The sequence below is a fragment of the Porites lutea genome, chromosome 8 (assembly GCF_958299795.1).
Source record: "Porites lutea chromosome 8, jaPorLute2.1, whole genome shotgun sequence".
Classification (NCBI taxonomy): domain Eukaryota; kingdom Metazoa; phylum Cnidaria; class Anthozoa; order Scleractinia; family Poritidae; genus Porites; species Porites lutea.
The window spans coordinates 5146053-5171749 of NC_133208.1; the positions used below are offsets into that span (position 1 = coordinate 5146053).

At 38.1% G+C, this 25697-nt stretch overlaps 1 protein-coding gene across 1 annotated transcript in view; it reads left to right on the forward strand.

Moving 5' to 3' along the window:
• Nucleotides 1-25697, forward strand: part of LOC140945123 (uncharacterized) — a 129692-nt gene that overhangs the window by 97249 nt on the left and 6746 nt on the right. Inside the window, exon 6 of the mRNA XM_073394184.1 lies at nucleotides 20390-20512. Within this exon, the coding sequence (XP_073250285.1) occupies nucleotides 20390-20512 (123 nt within the window). The remainder of the gene's footprint in view (nucleotides 1-20389; nucleotides 20513-25697) is intronic.

A 25697-nucleotide genomic window follows, 5' to 3' on the forward strand; every position in this document is an offset into this window, starting at 1 on the left:
TAACGAACAGTAAACTTAACTTTACATAAAATAAGAGATTGCTATAACAGAGCTCTAAAGAACTAGATTTAGTTACGTTTTGCATTATTTTATTCGTCTGCTTTTCTTTAAAAATTAATAAGATGTGGTCTTGTTTAATTAGTTAACCCAAAGGAATTTCAAATTTGGTCAAGTTTTTCCTAGAATTAATTCTGAGTGACGCGGTTAATTTTGCGCTTATAAATGTAAGCAGTCGCTAGCCTGGTAATTATTTTTCAAAGGCCTAAGAGAAAGGATACAGAAAAATACTGAAAATTGCCCAAAATATTAGTAAGCTACCAAATCTATCAAGATACACACGTTTCGTAGTAGTTGGCGTTTGCTACGAACTCCCAAATAAATATGGATCCATAAATTTGCTTGAAATATTTTTTCCAAGAAAGAATTCAGTTTTAAAGTGAAGGAAAATTTTTGCTGCAGAACATTATTCAAGATGGCCCTCACTTTATTATGATTTCAGATTGCTTCACATTACTCTCGCCAAAGGGGATTAGAAAGTTTCTTTTATGTTTGTTATGGAACCGCAACAAAAACTTGTTCGACTTCAAAGATAATTGATAACATTGATAACATTCCATTCTTCAATACCAATACAAGAACTTCGTCGAAGTATGATGAGTGTAACATCTAAAGTCGATTGATTAAAGACAGATAGCTCGGCTTTTGGCAAATAATTTTATCTGAATCCACGATCACAAGCGGGTTCAATGCCTGAGATTTAGTTTGTTTTATAACAAAGCTAACATTTTAAGTGCATGCGCAATTAATATTTTATAAACTGACTACCCTATAAATACCGTCCAGAAGTTGCGCTTTTGATGCTGACCGTGTAAAAGGTTAGCGTTAACGCTGTGGTATTTCTAGATTTGAAAAAAGGACTTTAGTACGATAGACCTTACGATATTACTGTAAGTGCCTACGGAATAAGAGAAAAATTTAATGCTTACAGTTGGTTCAAGTCCTATTTAGAACATCGAATTCAAATAATTATGTACTGTTGGTGGTAGGTGTAGGTGTAGGTGTAGGTGTAGGTGTTTTGACCATCAATGGTTCTCCCATAAACCAGGTATCAGAGTATACTTATCAATGCAAACCTTACCTGGGGCAGCCATGTCGATAAACTGGCCTCTGGTATTGAAGCGATCAAACGAGTCAGGCAATTTTTCCCCCACCAAAATTGTATATCAATAACGAAGCCTTGATTCAGCCGCATTTCGACTACTGCAATGTTGTTTGGGAAAATGTGGCATAAAACTAGCAGACAAACTTCCAAAATCATGCTGCGCGGCCCCTAACTTTCTCAAGCTGTGGCGTAGGAGATGCATCGCAGCTTATTTCCGAAAAGTGGTAGTACTCAACGTGACATTGAAAAGCCCTTATTGGACTTTAACAAGAGCCATAATGGGACAGGTTTAAATCCCTCGATGGTCTTGCTCTTGATCATGAGTACCTAGCTCCAAATTCATCTGTTGATCTGATACTCCTTGACATGTACACTTTTCGAGATGTAAATAAACTAGATATTCCACAGACAAGCACAATTACCTCCGATAAAGTTTTCGCTATGGTTGTGCTGTTTTCGGAATGTTGGCTCTCCGTTTAGGAAAAAAAAATAGCGAGTAAAGGGAATGGAAAGGAGTGGGGGCGGGGGGGGGGGGGGGGGGGGGCGTGGGGGAAGAGAGCCTTTTCGCTTTTGTCTCTCCCCAGTTCCGCGCTCGACCAAAGGCCTATCTGGAATGGTAATCCTCAAACTTTAAGATCACCTTTAACTAATTACTATAATATCAAATAAGGCACGGAAGTCATTTTTTTTCTTTATGTCGGTAAAATTGAACAGTTTTAACGTTTAATTTATAATGATGTAATTTAGGTATTTAACTTTAATATCTTTGTACCTGATTGAATTTTACCGTGCATAAATAAGGATTTTCTTACGATACCTTGCCTCACCTTACTTTTGATTAACCATTAAAAAATTCATTCTTCATTTGAATATAAAATAAAAAACACGGAGAATTCATCAATCAATACAATTGTTTCGTGAAAAAGTGAACCAAAAAAGTGTTACTTTTATCTATTTAGTATACGGTCAAAAAGCTGTGACGGAAAATGCTCTGCTTTATTCTTATTTATTTGTTTTGGATACAACAAAAATCTTAATCTGCCTGTTCCGATGCCATCCTTGTCAGACAAAGCTCCAAATTGATTTTTATAGTGCAAAATACTGAAATTAGATCAATTAATAATTAATCTGATTGGTGGTAAATATAATTGTTAACCCTATTCAGACTGGGGGGGGGCTTTTCGAACCCCCCCCCCCCTCCGGCAAAATCGTGATAACTCGTACACCGAAAGAGCTATGACGTTCAAATTTTCTGACTTTGCCTAAAATTTATCTAGGGACATTTTGGTATAATTACCATGTCCATGTGATTAACCATGTTGCCATGGCAACCAGTTTCTGACACATGGGTTTTGGAAAATTTAAAAAATGGTGATTTTTTTGTTTTAAGATCGCGTTTTTACACTTATAGTGCTTTTTGTTGTTAAAATGGTCTTTGCTTGGGACTAGTTTTTGAATTACATCAAAATGTTTCAACATCGAATATTTGGGGGGGAGGGGTGGGGTAAAATTTGTCACTTTTTTGCTTTGACAAATATGCTGCTCTATTTTCCAAATAACACTTCCAAAGTCATTTGTTTGGGTAATAAACATTAGTTTGATACTTCTTTTACACATTCTGAGCTTTTTCCCCTTTGAAAGTTGCTTTAAATTATAATTTTAACGAAAAAACGGAAATCCAAGATGGCGGATCCAAGATGGGGGACAACCATTTCAAATTTTAAATTTTATTGCTTCCTATTGCTTTTTCTCGCTGTACAAGTGTGTATTTTATATGCATATATGTTGTATATTATATTAAAGAGATGAATTTACCAATATTATGGATGTTTTACGTATCTTAATGCAAAAATAATAAGAAACATTGAAAAATCGGAATATGACGTCACTGTGACGTCATCATTGGGCGTGGCAAATCAAAACTGGGTGTGGGGCTTCTTTGTACGGAAATGATCGTTGTGTGTAAATTTCATGACCCTAGCATTATTGGTTCCAGAGATACAGAGGGGGGGTCCGAGGAGCCCCCCCCCCCCAGTCACAGATTGACCAAAAAAGCCCAGTCTGAATAGGGTTAACGAAACCTTCTTTCCGTTATTTAAATATGCTATTATCTTAAAATTTCAAAGAGGTTTCAGCTAAGTACTTGAAATAATGCAGCACAGGGGAAATGAATTGTTTGAACACTTGAAGTTTGGCGTAAAAAGAAATAAAAGAGGTAAACAGCGGATCTCGGGACTCCCGAGATTTTTTGAGTTTTTTCCAAGAAGATGAAACATCAGCACCTGACGTTTTTAGTAGCTGTTTAGCTGTTCGTTCATCCCTCGCCCGCATTTTGAGTTAAGTTAAGTGATGGTCAGTTGTTATGGTTACTAGAGATAACGTCATAAGTACCAGATGGTCAAGCCATTTTTGAGTTAAAATGCATGTTTTTTCAACTTCTTTCAACAATAATAGTTAGTTACTGTAAAGTTTGTGGATGAAATGATGCAGAGTGCTTATTTATGGCTTATTTTACAGGTCAAGCACACACACAAAAAAACATTTATCGCGGTTTTAACCTGATTTCTAATTCTTGGTAAAATCCAAGATGTCGGCCGAGATGAACCAATCAAAACTTGAAAAAAGCACGTGTGTCGTGAAGCGCGCGCTGAAATGAGTGTGACCAATGCATGGTCTTGAATTCTGATTGGGAGCGAAAATGAGGGAAGATATGTTAGTTGATCAGGTAGTGAAGCAACGAACAAATGACGTTGTCAATCGACCCATCAAACCCTCTTTTTTTTACCTTGAATATTAAAGCTTTGTTGCAATTTTGTTGCTATATAATAGAAGGAAATACAGGTACATGACCTGAATTATATATCCACTTTGCCTTTTAATAAGTTTAAGTGCTTGAAAATGACTTTATTGCATGTGATAGCAGTTCACAGTTGCAAAAGTTTGCCTGGTGAGAGCAAACAAACCAATCATTTTCTCAGAATGCTCAGAATGAAACCCAATGTCTTTTTTTTCCTTTTTCGTTGTATAGGCAGCCTACAAGGTTGGGAAACTCAACCAGTGTCAGCAGATCAAGCGGAAGCCTGTTTGCTTGCAAACAGGTTCTATACTCAAAACCTTTTCGCAATTTGCGGGGCAATGTGCAGGATATTGAGGTTCTGACTTCATTTGGGCACTGAGATAAAAACGCAGAAGGTGGAGATGGCGCCGCTTTCTAGCTGGAATCAGAAAACCAATATGGACTTAAGACCTGCGTGTTAGAATTTAGCGACGGTTCCAGTGGTACTGGAGCTCTTAACTGTCTGGCAATACAAGCTGCTCCTGTAGGGGCTTAACTGGGAACCGCTTCCTTGGACTCTTGGACCACCGGAACAGAGTGTAAATGTATTTACATTCGGCGGAACTAAACGTAGTGACAGTGACAGAGAATGTAAATACTTTCCTATTGGTATGAACGCACGTGAGCTGCTATGGCGTTAACTGACTCTATTGTTATTAAGTGTATAAGGTTTTTACAGTTGTAATGTATTCATCTCAGCTCTCAAACTATCAACTTTTATTTTTATATCTTACTTTATTCATCTATCGATTGATTTTTTACCTTTAACCCCCAGAGGTTGTGCGACCGCATCGGTTGGGGAATACGTTCCCAATTTTTTCCCATTGGTTTTTTGGGTTTTCGTATCAGGCGGCGCACGTGAATAGTTTAGCTTGAGTGACTTTATTTAGGAATATTTGTATACCATTCTTTAGTTATGATGTTGAACTTTGTATGTTATGTGGATGGCATTTAACACTCAGGCTCCATAGTTCGAGCTGCAAACCCATTCCTGTCTCTTAGTAGTGAATATAAATAGGAAAACGATTTCCTTTCAACAGGTAAGTTTGGTGTCCTTATTTAAGTCTGGGTTTCTCTAGAATAGGTTTTAACCTAATGTGCGAGTTTTGAACTGAGTGTCTGACCCCGCGATATGCATGGTGTTTTAATTACGATACAAGACAAACTTTATTAACACTCCCGAATTAGATGGTTTTTCAGTGACAATAATTTTCGCTACTGCAAACCATGGACTTGAGTGATTACACAGTCTTTGAATGTTTGAAGAAGCCATAAAAGTTGGAAGCCGTAAACACCCCCCCCCCCCCCCCCCCTGTTTTGAATTTGAACTGCGGCTCAACCTAGAGAAAACATTCTACACATGATTATAGCGTTAAGAAACCAGGGTAGAAATGGAAAAAAAAATTGCCGTAAAAAATGAAATACAAACAGACAGGAAAAGGGCTTAACTTTTGAATCAGCCATGAGGAGCCTTTAAAAAATCGATCTGTAAAGTTTATTTTGGTACCTTTTGTTGACCAAATAATTGTGTAACTTATTAACAATTATATTATCTGCGCTTTTAACTTTCCTAAGAGCACGACACACGTATACTAAGTCTAGTCTAATACTTTTCAGATTGTTTTGGGTTGTTTTTCGTTTACGACCACTGACAGAGTAAAAAATACAAACTAGGTGTACCTTCCGGCAAGTGCCAACATGGCGAATTCGTTAATATCTTTTGTGGAATGTGCAAAATGGTTCTTCGCAATTTGTTACATAATTTTAGAGGTTTACAATTGATTTCCCTATAGACAAGGATGGCTGATAAATTTCACCCAAGTCTGAAACGACCACTTGGGCTCATTCTAGGTTTTCACTTTTATTAAACAATAACAACATAGCTTGAAGGTCTGTTGGTAAATTGGAGCAAGTTAGCTCTTATGTTTCATAATAAATCCCTTTTAATCAAAATTATAAACGTTAGAAAGTAAAATATTGTTCGAGTGAGGCCTTTAACTACTGTAAACGACAATTTAATTCCAAGATTTCGCCGATCAACGGCGTCACAGGGATAAGAAAAATATTTCGCTTGGAGTTAAATATGTGAAAATTGGTGTAAAGTAAAGTGTGTGAAAACCGTGAGAATGGGGCGAAGTATTTATATACATATATTTGAATAAAATACAACGATCTAATGAGGGAGTGTCAGAGGACAGAGAGTCTCTCGAGACGCATAAAGATAGCCTGTAAAACAAAGGTCCGTAAATGCGCGCATGCACTGCATTCCTCACGGGAGTTGAGGGCTGGTAAAATGTAAATCAAAATGCGAAGAGCAAGTTGGTTCTATCAAACATTTGAGCGTACAATTAACCCTATTCATTAATCCACTGCTGCTTTCAACCCACCTTATAGAGCAAAACAGGGCACTGGCCCTTTCAAACAAGAAATCATAAGCTTGCTCACCTGTTAGGTCCTCAGTAATAACTGCACAAACGCAATCCATCGCCACAATTGCACACTGGATCACTCGGCCTCGAACCACGAGGACTAAATGCAAGACCGTGAAGTCACTGCCCAAATATGGGGTATTACTTACTCCCAAATATGGGCAAAAAAGGGAACTATGCAGAATTTGAGAAATTTTCTAATAAATATTGCACGGCATTGTGAATCTGCTGCCGAGTCAGATCAGCCTCGCAGCTTCTTAGCTCGGCTGCCTCTTTGGCAAAGAAGTTTTTTTTCAGATAACATTAGGACGTTAAGCCCCGTGCAAACAAACGCAATCGCCAACAACTCCCAACATTGTTGGCGATTACATGTTGCGTCCGTTTGCACTCCCTGCTGCATGTTGTTGGGAGTTGTTGCGCTAAGTTTGAAACCTGTCAAACTTTTAGCTGCGTGAAAACGAACGCAACAACTCCCAACAATGTTGCGACCGTTTACACGGGGCTTTAGTAGGGCAAAGTTAATTGATTCATAAATTAATTTATGCTTACTTGCCACCATGGAAAAGCGAGACAAGGCGTTATAAGTACTTCATAGAAGAGCTCTCGCGCGCGAAGCGCTCGCAGTGGAGCACCATGGGTAAGAAAATGTGGTGATCTACCCATCCGAGAAGACCGTCCGTCCGTCGTTCCGTACCACAGTTATACCAACGTAAAATAACTCAATGAACAGGTATGGCAACGCAAATGCGACTCGAGGTTATTTTGGCGGGAAATCGCATAGCCACCCGCGTCTTGTAAAGCAGAAGCAGCTAAACAGTCAATAAACACGAAACGGAAAGCGGAAATTGTTTATGTATCCGTGTTTTCTAAAGTATTAAGCTTAGATTAATTGTCTACAAATTTAGAATATAGAGCAAGAGAAAGACAGAGAAAAATAGAAAGTAGGCGACAGGCCAGCGAAATTCAACGAGAAAAAGGACGACAGAGATCTAGAGCAAGAGATAAAAAACAAAGGAGACATTTTTTTTGTTGGAAAAAACAACATGAAAATTTTGTAGCGGCGGTGACAAAATGAGAAATGCTATCGGCCACCAATGCAAGAAGAAAATGAGCGGCTGTGAAAAAGAGTGAACAAGAACACGTGGAAATTTCCTGCCTAAAAAAAGTTCCTTGAAGTTTCCCGTTGAATTCGTTCAAAACAACGGCAAAGAAATGTACAAAAAAGTGTGCTGCATGTGCAAAAGTTCCCTTTTTGCTAATTAGACCTATTGTTGTTTTTCACCGTTCTCCGGCGTTGCCTTCGCCGCTTAGCATTAAACGATTTTATATTTTGTTTGAACAAACTATAACTATTATCGAGAGCTTCGCTTTTAGCCCTGGCTAAATCTATATGTTATATTATCAAATATAACGTAAGGAGTGTAACTCTCGCTTCAGTTTGGGTGTTCTGACGCATTGCATGAAATCATTTGATGTCTTACTTTGTAGTTATAGCGTTTTTACCTCTTTTCTTTCCTTCCTCACCATTTTTTTTTTGATTTTCTATTGTTTCTCAGCTCCCCTCGACCTATACATGGCCCTTATCAGGAGAATCCACAAAGACCACAAGAAGGCATGATATTTTGAGTCAACTCAGGAAAGTTTCAAAATTTTTCTCAGGGAAGACAAGCGGTTCGATGGACTTCACAAAAATATCATAATTGTAACTTTTGGTCCTATTAAAAGCAATGTAACATACGTTTTTCATTTTAAATCATTTCTTAATTTTTTAATAACAAAATTACACATGAATTGAAGACTTTCAAATAGATTTTAAGTGAATAATAAGGAGCAGATATTAGAACCAAAATAATCAACGGCCATGCAGGACATACTAGAAACATATAACTGCTGCCACCGTGGGTAGCTATAGTTGCTTGGTGACCCAGTAACCGAGTTGTCCGTTTCTGTCTCCTATAGAAACCAGAAACGTTTTGGCACCAAAAATGCGTCATAATATCCTGGTGGATCGAACCTATTTCTAGCCCTATCATCGGTTTTTTACCTTACCCGTGTTTTCCCACCATATTTAAAGCACCCATTATTGCCTTTTCCTGTTTAACATTTTGAGTTACACTCCCCGAAGCGGGGGGGGGGGGGGGGGGGGGGGCGTTCTCCCTATAATGGACTGTACGGGGAGGCTCCGCCCTAGAGAGGTACCTTTATCAGGCCTCAGTTATGTGAACTGGTAGGGATTTCACTAGTTGGAGTTTATAAAGGGATTAGGGAAATCTGTCATTTCCGCCGTAAAGATCTAAAAGAGCTAATTGAAGAATTTATGGCTGTGAAAAAGTCGAGAATATTTCCTGCTTTTACTTTTGTTTTGGATTTACAGCAGTTAAAAGGGATGCACCGCTCTAAACTAGGTATGTGAAAGGGGTACCATTTGTCAAACGGAAGGGACCTTTTCTGTCAAAAATGGTATATAAAAGGCTAAGTGGTTGGTCCTCGGGGCGGAGCCTCCCCATATAAAGAAGATCATTATTAGTTGTTTAGGTTAACATTGATTATAGTTCCACTAGTATGCAATTTGTGTTATAATTTTAAATTATTTGGATAAAGTCGATATACATAAGACTGTATAAGACTCCAAATAAAACATTGTCTTGTCTTGTCTTGTCTATAAAACTTTGTTGAGTACTCCCCACGGGGGTACCCCTTTGCCAGTGTTGCAGCTAGTTAATGATGTTGATTCTACAAAGTGGCGGATGCCAAAATAAGTAATTTTTTTGACAAAATTCACGTGCCAGTGACATTCCTTTGCATCACTGTGTGTACAGTTGAGGACCATACATCATAACTAATTCTACGGGGGAAGGGTGAGAGCCTCAGCCTTTGCTCTCCCCTCTTTCCCCTCCCCAACCCCCACTTGATCTTCGAAAAAGTTGTCAAAGTTCCAAGTCTCTTCGTGGTTACGATCTGATTCCTGATAAGTTTAGGTGTGATTTTGGTATGATCCTGGACTCACCGTAGGTACCTTGCCATACACATGCTGAAAAAAAACTTTGAATATGCACTGCATGTACTGCCTTGGCCAAATCAGCAGAGATAAACAGGTTTTTTGTTTGTTTGTTTTTTTTAGAAAACTATTAATCTTATAGTAAAATTATTCTATCGTTCTTCTGCTTAGAAAAGTACTTTAGGAGAAACTTAAACGAACTATAGCTAGTTTAAAAATAAATATGAATACATTATCGCTATCAATCCGCATAAGCAGGGTCAGCGATGAAAAGTATTCCAAGCAAATTCGTTTCAATTATGGGAAAGTTTCAATCGGTTGTTGAAATTTCATCACAAGTTTTTAAAGTTGAAAAATATATCATGTGTGTGATTGGGAAAACAAATAACACTGAGTTGATTCTTTTTTCTTGATACTCATTTTTCTAGATTGATAGTTATATCAAAAGACTTTTCGGAAAAAAATCCATAATACTCTTTTAAATGTGCAGGTCTAGCCGCGGGTTCAGGAGGATCTTTCCACGAACGACTTGTGCGTTATTATGTTGTCATTTAAAATGGTACATATCATTTCTATTAAGTTATTATGCCGTTTTATTAAGTCACGTGACTATTTGCAATAGTAACGTCATAGTTTTTAAACTTAGCCATTCATTGAAAAAAACTAATTCATAATAAGTTCCTCTAAAAGATATTTAAAAAAGACACCCAAATAGGTTTAACTAATCTTAGTTTCTTTTATGTTTCCCTTTTTACCCTACAGATTTTTTACTTTAAAAAATTTCAAGTCCTGGTCACGTGACTAGAGTTTGAATGTCAACAATATTATTAAAGGCCGCCAGGTCACCAAAAATGTGTTGCTTGCCATATTTGGGTTTGCTTACCAAAAGGACCCGTCAACATTACGTACAATTTGCTAAATTTTATGGACGTTTTGAGTCATGCCTTAAGTTAACTACCGTAGATGTACAAGTATGAGCTTTGTATTATTTCTTAACTGTACCCTCGTTTGATATTGCAATTGACTAGCCAACAGAAGCCTTTTATTACGGAGTCTAGAAAGAACTTAATTTCAGCAACGAAAACATCTGAAGATCATGACGCAAATGAGTCTGCTCTAGCCAATCAGCTATTAACAAATTATTGACAGAAATCCTCTACGGCATCGAGAAACCGATTTACATCCGATTTATAGACAAACACTAAATAAAGAACATTTTGCTCAATAGCTACGCATCAGCAATGCATTCTATGCCAAACTTTGCGGTTCTTAAAGGGGAATCAAGACACGAGTCGAGCGCCAAACAACAACAAGCAGCCATGTTCGTGTCAGACATGCTTGAGAAACTTGCTCTTTCACCTCGTTCAGCGCATCAGTCTCCACTTTAAATCAGCAGATCTTTACTTATTTTGTACAACGAAGGTCTTTCCTAAGTTCCTGCTACCATTTCAATCTCAAGCAAGCTTTCAATGTGAACAATTTGGTTCCTATGACTATGCTGCACGGTCGCTGTCACTGGTCGCGTGCTCTTTGACAAGTCAGCGGTCGCGCATGCTCATGCAAAAAAGACCCCTGTTTCCATTTCGTACTGGCGGGCGCAAATAATAGAAAAGTCTTCATTACCCACCGATTCCTCGCGGCCCCTCTTCGAGCAAATCGAGATTTTTTTCTGCATACTGACTGTATATTTCAACTGTAAGTACTTTCCTTAATATACGCGCGAGTTACTTAGAGTGCCTCCTCGGCATTTCGCCTTCTGGGCGAAGTCCCTGCGGGGGACAACTCGTTACCTGTGTCAAAACGATTTTAAAAAAAGGAGACGCGGGGCTGGCTTATATCGAAAACTGTGCGCACCTCTGGAAAATTTCTAACTCACCTCTGGTAATGTCGTTATTTCTTAGCTGTCCATTAATTTTTTTTCCAAGATCTCAACTATCAGTTAAGAACAAACTTAAAACTGTCCGTTAAATCTCATCTGAAAAGGCCCCAAAAGATTTTTGATTATCTTGAAACTAAGGCTAATTCAAACGACACCGGAGGAATCAGTTTCGACCGGGTGAAAGATTTGAGCGGGGGATACTTGGTTCACACAGGACTCTTCAATATTTTCGCCCTTTTCACACGAAACATTGAACGGCTAGGCATCTAAATTTTCGAACGATTAAGCTGGTTTCCTTGTGAACGAAAAAAACCTATCGCACAAATTTTCAACCTGTCGAAAATTCGTCGGATTCTGTGTGAACGGCGCCTAAGCTGATAATACGAAATGTTAAAATAACTAACTTAACCCTCGGACGAACAAGGGGTGGAGGGGGGGGATGGTTGCCACCCCCTCTAAGGTTTTCCTGAGTTTTTCCCTAGACGACAAAACATCAGCACCTGACGGTTTTTCAGTAGCTGTTCGTTTATCCCTAGCACGCATTTTGAGACAAGTTTAGTGATGGTCAGTTACTATGGTTACGAGATATGACGTCATAAGTAGCAGGTGGTCAAGCCATTTTTGAGTGAAAATGCATGTTTTCTCAACTTCTTTTAACAATAAAAGTAATGTGGATAAAATCATGCAAAATGCCAATTTATGTGTTATTTTACATGTCAAGCACAAAAAAGATATCATTTCTTGCGGTTTTAACCTGATTTCTAATAGCCCACGTTCGGTTTATTAAACATGATTCTAACACGACTCCGAGGTTTCACGAATCTATTGTTTCGCAAATCCTATAAGAGACATGAACACAAAGAAAACCAAACCAAATTTAGAAAAATAACCAGAAAGCCCCGAAGTCATGTTAGAATTTAAATATGTCGAACGTGGGCTATTCTTGGTAAAATCCAAGATGGTGGCCAAAATGGCGACCATTGTTGGTGACGTCACCGGCCCCCAGTAGCGCCACCACCCACAAAATATATCTCATCTTGTTGAGAAGATTAAAGGCTTACCACTGAAGGCAAAATCGTTTCGAAATAATTAAACTTATCAAAAATCAGGGAGGGAGGCCCTCCCTCCCTGATTTTTGACATGTTGCAGTATTTCGAAACGATTTTGCCTTCAGTAGACAGCCTTTAATCTTGTTCCATCGTCATCATCATGTTTTCCCCCTCCCCCTGTACCATGCTAGGGGTATGAATTTGCATGTACGTCCGAGAGTTAAAGTAATTTTCTAATTTGTTTCTTTCTTTCAATTTTCAACAGTTCCTCTTGGTTCCATTGCTGAACTTCCTGCTGAGAATTGTTATGAAATAAAAAATAGTGAGGGGAAAGCTCCTAGCGGCAACTACTGGCTTTCCGCCATAAATTCTAGTATGCCTGTCCTTACTTATTGTAATCTAGAAGGTAAGATATCTACGAAATACTTAGCACCTATCCCCACAAATATACTGAGTCTACGTAGCCTGGGTATGGGTATATCAACTCTTCTTGGGGCGCACGGGGGACAATTTGGGAGGAGCCGAGAAAAATACATGGACTGTCGCAACAGCATTGCAGCTCGAGTTCAGGGGGCAAAGATTTTTTTTATGCCTCTCACCATTCATCATCTAACAAACTCCGCTTTAAGAAAAAAAAATGTGGTTGCGTATATACAAACACTTTCTTCGGCTTCGCAATGCCGAAAAAAGTGAAAACATTCCCTATTTTTTTCGACTCGTTCCAAACTAATACTTTATCAAAGTAAATCTTTTGGAGGATCGATAATTCTTTAGTTAAAACTGAATTTGAGGATCTGACGTAATGTGAAAACTAGCAATAAATTTGCATAGTTGCTGGCCATGTGAGTGATCTAGTATGGGGCGTTGGCTTTACTAGGTCTCAAAATATAAGCCAAGAAAAAACAACAATAAAATTCGATGCAGTCAATCTATACCCTGGTCCCAGATGTTTTTGATGCGGAGTGACATCGCCAAACTCGTGCGCAGACCCCAATTATGGATGTAACTGCGAGATGAATGATGCCACGTGGCGCGAAGACAGCGGTTTACTAACTGAGAAATCCCAACTTCCTGTGACGGAGTTAAGATTTGGGGACACTGGTAGCTCGTCAGAGAGAGGCTATCACACCCTTAGAAAATTCAAGTGTTTCGGTTAACCAGCCCAATATTGGCTTCCTTAGTAGTAAGCCTGATAAATCAAAAAAGAAAAGAAGTTTTGTCACATTAAATCCAACTCTATAAAGGACGGTGTCATGGCTGTCCAATTCATTTTGTTTCTAACTAATGTCTCTAATGTCATCTACGCTTTTAGATAATTTTGTTAATACTTCTTAGTTAAGTTTAAAACATTATAATTAGTAATTAGCTAACATTGTAATTAGTATTAGATTAAGTGTTGTAATTAGCTATTATAAATAATGTAATATCATCATTGTTCCTGAAAAGCCCCTTTGGGGAGGTAACAATAAAGTATGTATATATGTATGTTTTTATGTATGTATGTATGTACGCGTCCATATCCGCTATAATACTTGAGAAACCTGTGTATAACAAAATCACTCAATTTGGCGATAGTTCCCACGGTTTGAATTTTGATAAACTTCGCGACACAGCTTCTTTAAGAGGCTTTAGCATTGATTGTTCAGACTTTATTTCTAGATATTTCCTTCCTTTTGGGTGGTCTATAAACGATTCTTCCCCATTGGAGCCATGCAAGATAAAGTCAAGCAAAAAAGTGAGCTTTGTTGCGCCGCAAAATGTACAAAATAACGCAAGGCATTTATACCGTGAAATGTAACAAAACATATGGTATAAAACCGAAATGTCAGTAATAACTTTTAAAGCAAAATGTAGCAAACGTATGCGAAATGTAACATTTTTCACGCAAAATGTAGCACCTTTTTCATTAAAAAGAAACAGTTAACGGTGTTTGGCTCTTTTAAAAAAATTAATTGAAAAAGGGATGCTATTATTCATCATAAAGAGTATCTGTTAATAGTGAATAAAGTGATACTATTGCCACCTCAGCGTTCATTTTGTTGAACTCGATTTAGTGCGCTTACATTATTGTCATCCCTTAATCTTGCTTATGAGGGACAATCGCTAAACTAACCCCCGCCCAAATGATACAGGGAGCTTGGTTCACGGCTTGGGCAAATGGTAAGCAAAATTCAGGACAGGTAAATTTCGTTCCGGAATCGCGTTTACTATTTGCACAAATAAGTTTCATCTACCTAAAAAAGAATGCAAAGGCCTAAAACTAGTATCAAAGATTGCGTTTAAGAAGTGGAACCGGTACACAAATTTCTTTTCGGACCATTCCGTTCGAAAAAGAAAAAACAGGACTATCTTTTCAGATGTCCCGTCGCTCTGCTGGAATGACCCAAAAAGTCGAGTTTCATTAACTTCCCAACCGGATTTTTCGGGAACTTTTTGTAAAGGGCAAACAACCTTGGTTCACAAGGGACCGTTTTATAAATTGTCTCCGTTAACAAGCATTTTTAATTTGCACGGCTTGGCGTCTAAATTTCGTACGGAGGTAGGTCAGTGTGAACGGAACACTTAGAATAATTTAAAAACGCACGAATTTTCAACAGGTCGAAAATTCGTCCGGTGATGAGTGTGGTCGGAGCCTTAATACTGCACGTGTGGGCACGTAAAGTACACATTTTTTTGTACGTTTCTTTATAGTCAATGCACAACTACAAAGTGGAATTCCCTAACGTGGAATTTAAAGGAGTACGTAAACCCTGCAGTTCTTTCTTTTTCTTTCTTCTTTCCTTACTCTGAAAAGGACAAACGCACAACAGTCCTATTCAGGACTACGCTCACCCAGACAACATCGCGTAAAAAACTAATAGAAGCGAGCGACAGTAGGAACCATATCAAACGTAAATTAAGTCTTTTGGTCGGATACTGGCATCCCTGTGGTTTCTTGGTAATGCTGATGGGTGCAATCGCCAAATGACGTAATACAAAAGATTGAAAAGATGATGAACAATATTCACACCAAAACACAAAAGCCAAATACCTACCCCTCCCCTAAGCTGACACTAACACTTACTTCTCACTTAGGGCAAAATGTTGGCTTAGGGGAGGGGTAGGTGGGCAGTTTCTCAGAAACTTAATTTTATCCCAATGGTTTCCGCAACATCAAAAAACACCCGCGATAGGGTCGGGGCCAGGTTTTTTTCTGATCTTGGTTTTACGCATGCAATGTGCGCCTCCGGTTCAGGTAAAAAGCCTTTCAGACGGGTCAACTGTGATATAATTCGGACACATCCGTTTGAGCTAATTAAGAGGAACAAACTCTGATTTTTCTCCCAATGTAAGGGAATCCAGTTTTCGGAATTCGGGAAAATTTTGCTTGTGAAATCTAGAATCCTGGGCTTTGGAATCCGGAATACAGCTTCAGGAATCCGGAATCCCACTAATTATTGGAATCGAGAATCCAAGTTCCAGTGACTGGAATCCAGTACCTGGAATCCGGAATCCATGGCGCGGAATCCAGATTTCAAGACTGTCTTACATTCCCTTACATGGGCTTAGATGTTAGACCAATGAGAAAAATAATTGATGTTGCCTCACAACTGGATAACGGAAGTGATATTATCACTGCCATCAGGTAGCTGTTTATATAATACCTATCCAATTCAATTTAAAAAAAAATCAACTTTATGGCAGGTACGCCACATGTTCGTTAAGTGAAATGTTGCTGATTGTGACTTTTGCTAGCCCCTTATTAGGAAATGTTTAGAGGAGAACAAAAACCCAAGGACTATATATAGCAGTGGAGTCTTAGCAAGATTTGGAGAGTTTCCAGAAGTAAACAAGTTAAGACCGTTAAGTGGAGATCGATAGCTCTTTAGAAGTTTTCAAACGTACATAGTGGTACAGTATACAGAATTTATAGCACACGATTGTGATTGATAGTAGTTTGTGTGACTGAATAGTTTACACAAGTCTGTATGGTTTTGTCTGCACAAGTCTATAAGGATTATATCACCTAGGCCATTTACGAACCATAGTTGAGTCATAGTGAGTTGATACATTACGTTAGTAATATGTATTAGAAGTCATGACAGGGGTCTATAAATTAAAGGAGGTTTCTTGTAAACGCGTAGACACACCAAAACTCAAAAGAAACGGGTCACTATCAACGCCTCGCGCCATGGAAACAATGACAGATTTTGAAGCGACGGATGGCCTAGGACTCTCCAGAGATGGGACGAGCGCAAAAAATTCTGAAAATTCAATTTTTTTTGGCAATAATTCCGCTTTAAATAATGTATCAAGACAGCCGACTGGGCAATTATTCACTTGCCAGAGAAAAACTATGCCAGGGCACACATTGACACTAATTACCCGAATTAAGAATGTATTTTTTTTAGCCTGAAAATTATGTTAGACGAAAGAATTGATATGCATAATCTCACCCTAATTTTTGTTTAGATCGATGCTGTGTTTAACTCGACTAGTTTCCCGTGTTCTTAAAGTTTACTTTTGCTATTAATTCTATTACTGTGTAATTAATTCAAGATTTTGCGTTTTTTCCCTTGAAAATCTCTTTGAATTTGCGGGCGTCCCTATAACGTTATTTTTTTCCCCAAATTTAAACTTCTTATTACATGAATTCTATTCTAATATGATCATAGATTTATTAGCCATGCACTCATTATATAAGAGTAACCGACTTTTTTACAAGGGTGTATGGGACTTACAATAAAATAAAAATATTGCCTTTTGTTAAAAATAAATGCGTAGGTACAGATTCGCTGCTTTGAAATTTAATTTTAATTTCAAAGCCCTGATTTCGGCAATGAAAAGATCTGAAAAGGTAGGGATAATGTCCACCAGGAACCGTGCATGAAATCTCTAGAAAAATATAAATTTCACAAGATATTGTGGGCGTCCACTTTCGATTTTCAATCTAGTTATTGTTCGATAGAAACAAAAAGTAACTAAGTAAGCATATTAGAAAAAATAAATATAATTATAATATAAATACATAATTGGAGCACCAGTACAAGCCAGTGAGGGACTTCTATAATGTAAGAAGCGATTTACTTTTCCAAGGCAGCCTTAAGTTTCGTCAATGTACAAAAGCTTCTTTCGCATGACTTTCGCTATTTCAAATATCATTTACTTATTACATGTGAATGGTTATATAAAAACAATTGTGGTTACTCTAGGAATAATTTAATTTATATCCGCTAGCGGTGACTCTTTTCTTCGAAAAACGGGCTCAGTAAGTAATATTCGCCCACTTTTGAAATTTTTTTATTAGGACTGAATTCTAAGCGGGTCGGTTATTTAGACGAAGACAGTCTAACTTTAGCCGTAGTTAAAGAAATCCATAGACCTCCAGATCTCCTTCTTAGTGAGTTAATTTCAGAGAACCCATTGCAGTGTACGCTATATGCTTGATTGAAATTGTTAACGATATATAAAAGGTGTTTAGCTAAAAGCGCTGGAAAACTGAAAATGGCTTAGAACTCAGTTTTGTTAAACACGGGCCAAAAAACTCTATTTGAATCTGAAATGGCTCTCTAGGAATTTTTTCATGCTTATTCTCTCAGTTTCAAACGTGATACACCTGTAAAAGCCAATACATGTAAAATTAAATACTAGCTTTTAGATGAAGTTAGTTTTAGGATAAAAATTAAAAAAGTGAAAGAATGAATCAGTTTTAGTCTACAAATTAAAGGATATCAAGTTAATTTTAATGACAAATTTAGGGGATCTGAATATTGTAACGTGTGGGTTGCTAGTGAATGTCGCACATTGTTGGCGATGGCGTGCATTAATGTAAGGAGATAATTTTTAATAAAATCAAATCAAATCAATTTGAAGTTTCTCATCAAGGGTTTCCCATTAACATAAAGTGTTTCTAGGAAATTGTTCATTAAAGTTTTTATTAGCGGCCAACACTATCGTTAGAGATGAACTTAAAATAGTTACATCTCATAAGTTATGTTCGATAAGTAAATTAGTGACGCTTACTTGCATAATACATGAAGATGTTTTGCGTAAAGAAGTGGAATTCAAACAGAGTTTTCAATTGTTATTTTTTCAATTCATCCGGGCCCTTGAAGTTAAATTATAGCGCCCATGTGCTATTTTTTCATAACTTGTAGCAACAAAATTGGCAAAGGTTGTATCAACGGAAGAGGCTGAATGTATTCGGTAAGTGCGCTTGCCTCTATGTTAAAAGCTTTTGCAGCCTAGTTAGCATCTCGCTTGGTTGAAAAAAAAAAAAAATAGACGTGCGGATACGCAATCAAACTTCTGTTGTTACTTAAGTAATAGTTTTATTTCGCAATCCAGAAATCAAACCTCTCAATATATTAAAGTGTCTTGTCTTTGCCTACTCGTTAGGTGACGTATCTTTAAGAGAATGGAAAAGAAACAGCTCTTTCGCATAGCAGTTATCTTTGTGTTGGGTAAAGTGCTCTATGGAGTAGTGACTGATCACGATCAGCAATGTACTGGTGGACTATCTAAGAAATCTATCTTCGGCTGGATGTTGCAGGGACACATCTACAAGACAATGCTGGCAGATCTTCCACACGCATGCATATTTGCCTGTTACAAGGATGATCGATACCAAAGCTTAAACTGGGTAATCTCTCTCCTCACTTGCGAGTTCAGCAACAGAACAAAGGAAGCAAGACCCGAGGATTTCATTCCAAACGCAGACAGGTTTTACTTCAAACGAGATAGGAATCGTGGTAAGTAGAGAGTAGTAAAACTTTTTGCAACACGCAACAACTTGATTTAATTTGTTATAATAGAGGTTTAACTTATTCGTAGGTGGTAAAACGCTCAAAATCGATCGCTTTTTATTTTGTATTGCATGCAGCAATGGAGACGTGTAGATTCGAGGTCAACGAGAAGGACTACGACTTGGCGTATTCGCAAAAAATAGACACTCTGTAAAGCTTCATTGTATTTTTTTTTTTCACCATAAAAGTTAGTACTCTTATTTCTTTTGAAGGCCTGTTTTAACAGGCCCTTCCCTTCCCTATCGCAAGATGATAAAACTTTTCACATTTGGTAACGTGCCTTCCGCTACTAAGACATTCTCTCTAAAACCCGTAGAAGAATGACGAAGGCTATCATGTCTTTTCCGCCAAAACGGTGCTGCATGGTTACGCATGCGTACTTCTTAAGTATAAAGAAGATCTCATCGTCTTAGAACCTAAAGGTCTCTAATGTTGCAAACATGATAAAAAGATGGACAAGAAACCTTGCACATCCAGGGGTACATGACATGACCGTATGAACATTTTACCATTTAAGATCTAACCATGATAATAGAAAGACTAACTGTCTGCATGCAATTACAGCAAAACATCCTGTCGGTTTTTTTTTTTTCAGTTCGTTTAGGAACCATTTCCGAATTGCCTGCAGAAACGTGTCATCAAATCAAGTCGAGTGAGGGTCAAGCAACCAGTGGAAAATATTGGTTCTCTACCATAAGAACTGGGACTTCTATTCTGGCTTATTGTGACATGGAAACTGAAGGTGACTTAAGTTATACTCAGTAGAGCATTATGAGCACTAAAATTTTGGCCCTGTCCATCGAATGTCGGTTTTGGTTATCACCTGATATGTACGGCTCGTAATTTACTGTGCGCCAAAGGAATTTATATAATTCAATTGCAATTACAATCAAATGGTTTGTTTCTTAAAATATTGGAAGGGTTTAGTATACATTCTTGTTGGATTCTGAGCTCCACGCAGTGGATTCGGGATTCCAGGTACTGTATTCCAGTGTTTGTTAATGGTGAAAGCTGAATTCAGGATTACTCTTTAAAGTAACGAACGGTAAGCTGATTTCTTCTTGTGGGATTCTGGATTCCTTGAGCTGTATTTGGATTCCAATGCTGAGGATTCCGGATTCCACGAGCCAAATTTTCCCGGATTCCGGATTCCAACAAGCCAAAAAAGAAAATCCTGGATTTCAGCATCCAGATTTCGTCACGTAGGGAGATCGGTGTCTATTAATTCTGTCAATAATTTTACTTATTTAGATATCGATGAATGCACCACCTCTCATCCCGTCTGTGACGTCAATGCTAATTGCACCAATACTCAAGGATCCTATTTCTGTACCTGTAAGACCGGATTCTCTGGTGATGGCAAAACTTGCCAAGGTATGGTAGGAAAACGAAAACATTGTGACCGGAATAACGAATTTCATACTAAGGTATTAGATAGTCGGTCGAAGGTATAGAGAGTAATAATCGTCAGACCACACATCTATACGGCATGGTCAGAACCTCCGTGACCTCTTTTTGTAGTCTGGGTCAGGAGTACAGTCCAACCTCCCGTAGGCATTGACCTAAAATGCGAGAGGTTGTTGTTCCACAGGAGGTCTCTTCCGAGAGCTAGGTCCCAATATATCTACTTTTTGGCAGAGAATTTGTTGCATGAAATTTCTAAGTTACGTATAAGTGTAGTTTCATGTTGTCACTGAAAGTCCTTCGTATTCTCGGAGCGGCGTAGTACACACAGTGAACAAAGAGACAATGCTATGCGACACTGAGTGGTCGCTTACAAGAGGTTAAAAACGATAGCATAAAACCGTCAGGACAATAAAGTGATCGTGAACGCTTGAGTGAGGCTATCGATCACGAGAGGTTCTGATTATAGAACCTTGAATGGGAAAATATGGGTGTTTTGGATAGGTGGTCGGTTATGGGAGTTGGTCCGGCTTACGAGAGATGCTCGCATTGAAGTTCTTTTGAATAGTTCAAAACCACAAGACAAACTGTGAACAGGGTTATAGTAATAGTTGAAAGCTAGAATTTAAATCAAACGAGCTTTATGAACGTTATTTTTCTTTGTCAATGTTAAAGATGTCGATGAATGCGTGGAAGGATCACATGACTGCTTTCCAAACTTCGCCACCTGCGTAAACATTCCTGGCTCATATAACTGTGTCTGTAGCCACAGCTACGCTGAATACCACACCTGTCTGCCAGAAGGTACTGAGTACTAGTTGTTCTGAACTAAATTGTGCACTAGCTACCAGTTGTAAAGATATATTGTTTTGGAATTTGTCTACACAAAAGCGATGTGAGTTTAATAATCGATTGACATTGAATTTGTTGATTTTGCAATAATTGCAGATAAATGTACATGGTACATTCTCACGTAATACTGCCAGTCCCACAACCATTTTTTCATTCAAAGCAGTTTTCCAAACTACCCTATGCAATAATATTCCAGTCCTTTCAATCTGCCTCTTTCGCTATTTGCATCTCTTCTGCCCCATTATTGAGTTTGATGTTTGGCGCCGCGCAATTTTCAGCAAACAATAATAGTTAACTCTGAGAAATCCCGCCCTGTACTGTAAGATACAACGCACGCTACCTTTCTCGTCTTGCTATCCGATGCTTAAGTTTTGTTTGCTTATCCGGACACTTTTACTGTATCCCTTATGAGGTATACTTGACGCTCACCGCTAACATTTGGCCTCCAGTAGTCGTTCTTCCAAATTGCCTGTATCCTTTGCTCCCTCCCTATGTTGATAATCGCTAAATATTGTCAAGCAGATAAAAGTAAAATTTTGTCACAACGTTTCGTCGTTCCATGATAATATTATTTTGCGGTGTTGCAAGCGTGTTGACCCCATAAGGAGGAATCCAGCTAGCGGTCAGGGTGGTACTTAAACTCGGGGGCACCGGATTACAAGTCCAGCTCAGCTCGACCCCGAGCTATAACCTCGAGGCCAAGCTGCCTCCTGCCTGGTCTGCGATTAGTCCCTAAACAACACTTTGCACATGGTTGACAATTTTCAATGTCCCTGGTAAATGAACCAGTTACTCGCATCATGCAGTGTCTGTGAAATGCTTTGAGGGTTCATCCACTAGTCATCATCTGTACTTAATTTAATTTGTGAATGATTCTTAATTACTTTCTCTCTCCTACTTAGAATGTGTAAATTATCGACGCATTACCAATGCTGACAGAAAAGTCACGTACGGAAAAGTTTCAGTGCAATGTGACAAAACAATAGACACCGCATGGTACAGGTTCGAAGGCGCGGCAGGGACAAGGATGCCGACGTCATGTCCGCCTTTATATAAGTGTAACACAAACGCTCCCGGCTGGCTGAAGGGCGGACACCCTAGCGTGGTAGATGGTCAGGTTACTAGAAAGGCGTGTTTTCACTGGTCAAACTGTTGTTCTCTCGCTACCAACATCAAAGTAAGGAACTGTGGTTCCTATTATGTCTACTACCTCAAGAGTACTGGAAGTTGCTGGTATCGCTACTGTAGTACCGACTAAAATATTAATATGTAGTCAGAGTATTGAGTAGGTTAGCTCTACTTAATATTTGACACTCTTTTGTTAGTAACCTCAGTTATTGTGTATCTATTTCTTTTATCCCTCTTTATTTTAACTAAGAATAGACACTAGGGGACTGTTAGCTTAAGCTTAATTTACCTTAATGTGGCATGGTGTAGCTGCCGTATAACGAGACGGAAGACAATTCAAGATTTTTTAAAAAGGCAATGAAATAATGTAAAGAAAAACTATTTTCACTATGTCCAGTGAAACATGATATGGCTTTAGACTCTTTCCTTGTAAAATTATGTTTATGTGATTTCCATGTTAAATGTTCATCCAAAATCAGTTACACCAAGAAAAGTAGCTCCCTAAACACGATCAATCACGAATAATCACTAATATTAAAAGCTAGATCAAGTGTTTGCCTGTTTTGTCTTGGTCCGAATATGATAAAATTAGATTTCTTAACATTAATAGATAGCTTATTTGTATAAAACCAACATGTTAATATCTTTTTCAATTCTGAATTTACAACTTTCATAAGATAGGAAGCGAATAGAAGATATTAGTGTCATCAGCAAAAGTGCTATCAGCTTTAACTCCTTTGACACATTACATGCACTCAAGATCATTAGAACAGGGGACCTAAGATAGAGCCCTGAGGGACTCCGCAAGTAACATCTAATGATTAAAAGTTATAACCATTAGATTGCACAATTAAAAAATTGTTTTCGACAAGAAAGATAACTTCTAAACCATTGTAAAACAACACTACGTATTCCATAATGTTCTAACGTGTTCAGCAAAATTTCACGAATTACTGTATCAAAGGCCTGAGATAGGTCAATGAATAGGCCTAAAGTCGCCTTCTTAGCATCAAGTGCATTTGAGACCTTGTCATACAATTGGAGAAAAGCATGCGCAGTAGAACAATTTTCTCTGAATCCACACCGATTCTGGGAAAGAATATCATATTTATTTAAGAAAATAATAAGGCGATTATAGACGATTCTTTTATAGGAATTCAGAAAATACCGGTAAAACTGATACAGGTCTGTAATTTGTGAACAAAGAGTTACCACCAGATTTAAACAATGGAATAACTCGTGCAATTTTCATTTCTTGGCCCAACAGAGACACAATATAACATTGGGACATTCACTTCAAATGTCCATGAAAGAAAACGTGCTGGCAATACCACGGTACGCACGGTATATTTCACCCAATCTTAGTTGTTCATACGTTAGCTAAACCAGTGTGAAACCTCGCATGCGGTCTTTCACGTGAAAGTTTCGATTCTGGGATGTAAAATATTGAGAACAATACCAACGAATATAAGCCTCTAGGGGCTAATATTGAAAAGCGCTTATTAAAGCAGGTCCTTTCACGTTTAGAAAGTAGGAATAAATCGAAAGCGTTATTTTCGTCTTTCTTTTTTTTTTTTTTCCCGCAATCACCTTTACACCTTTTCAGCGTGCAAAGAAAGCAGTGTCCGAAAGCCTGGGATTAGTGTATTTTCGTATCGGACTAGTGAAATCCGTTCTTTTCTTCCCCGTCGGGCAACTGAGGGTTGTTTTCTTTTTTAAAGGAATTCAAATTGCATAAGAACTGTGTAATCAATCTTGCTCATCAAAAGGTTTTAGGGGCTGGTTGAAATGAATGTTGGGCTAGTACGTGCTAGCTACAGCTAGTTCCCGAATGGCAAACTGTAAAACTGACTTTCTTTGCACCATGAGTTTTATCGGAGACTGATATGTTTGTTAGACCTTATGATTAGTGGAACTTCCTTTACAAAGCTTTCTGTGGGCTGTAAGTACAGCTGCGGCTGTTGCCTTAATTCTTTATCACCCATTCTGATAGACTGTGAAACCAGATGCTAAGTGACAGACAGAAAAACGCCTACATCTGCGTTCGCAGATTTATATACCTTCCTCTTTCACACCCCCCTGCCCTGCCACTCCTCCCTCACCCCCATACCCCAGGGAGAGCTTGCTCGCAGGCTACCGCACTGCTCGAAGATTTGATGCAAATGATTCCAACGCCACTCAATTCGAGGATGGCTCCAGATAACACTGACCTAAATTCAAACCAGATGAGTCATCGATAAAAGATTTAGTAGGAAATTAAGAAGAAGGAAAGCCAATTTAGCAGCAAAAGAATTCAGAGAATGGAGCCGTGATTATCTTTTGTATCGATGTATATATAGTGATTAGTGTTAAGGACTATAATATAGAGTGGTTAGCTTTTAGTTACTCTTTTGGAATCTCCATAGAAATATTATAAAATTACGGCTGTTGGTACCGATTGCTCTTTTAATGTAGTGGTTAAGTAAGATATAAATGCAGGAAAACGGATTTAAGGCTTCCTCTCTCTCTTTTACTTTGGTGGTCTTTCTTCTTTAAAACTTAGAAATAGAAAATAAATGGTTTAGGTCGATGTTATCTGTAGTTCCTTACTCAATTCGATAATTTGCCCCATGATACCTTGCGGGATGTGTCCAAACTCCTCTCCTCCTTTGTGTTTCCATATAGTGAATGGGATTCATAATTAATACACTTGACTGTCCAATCAAATGGTTCAGTTTTAAATTAAATTTACAGTCTGAATGATCTTTGTCTCGATTTATCCATCTATCTCATTTTTTTGTTTAAAGCAGTGTAAACAATCTCACGGACTTTATAGTGAAAAAAATCTGTTGAAGGAACTCTTGGTGAAGAACGTGATATGTGGAAACTCAGTGCGGTAAGCGTACGAGACACTTTTGTACATGACTTTAGAACAAACTACTTACAAGACACTACGGTGGTTAGTCTCCCTCGCAGCCGTTTTTTGGATGTCATTATACATATTCTTTTTGTGTAGCAAAAATGTCTGTAATGTTTTGAACACTGCTATGCAAGTTTTTAATGTTGTTACTAAAAATAGGCGTCACTTATGACGTCATACTTTCAAGAAACGTCAAAAATACCTTTACAATGGTAAAAATTTAAAGAAAATTTTTCTGTAATTAAGATGTTTTTGATGTCTTGCTTCATTTGGAAT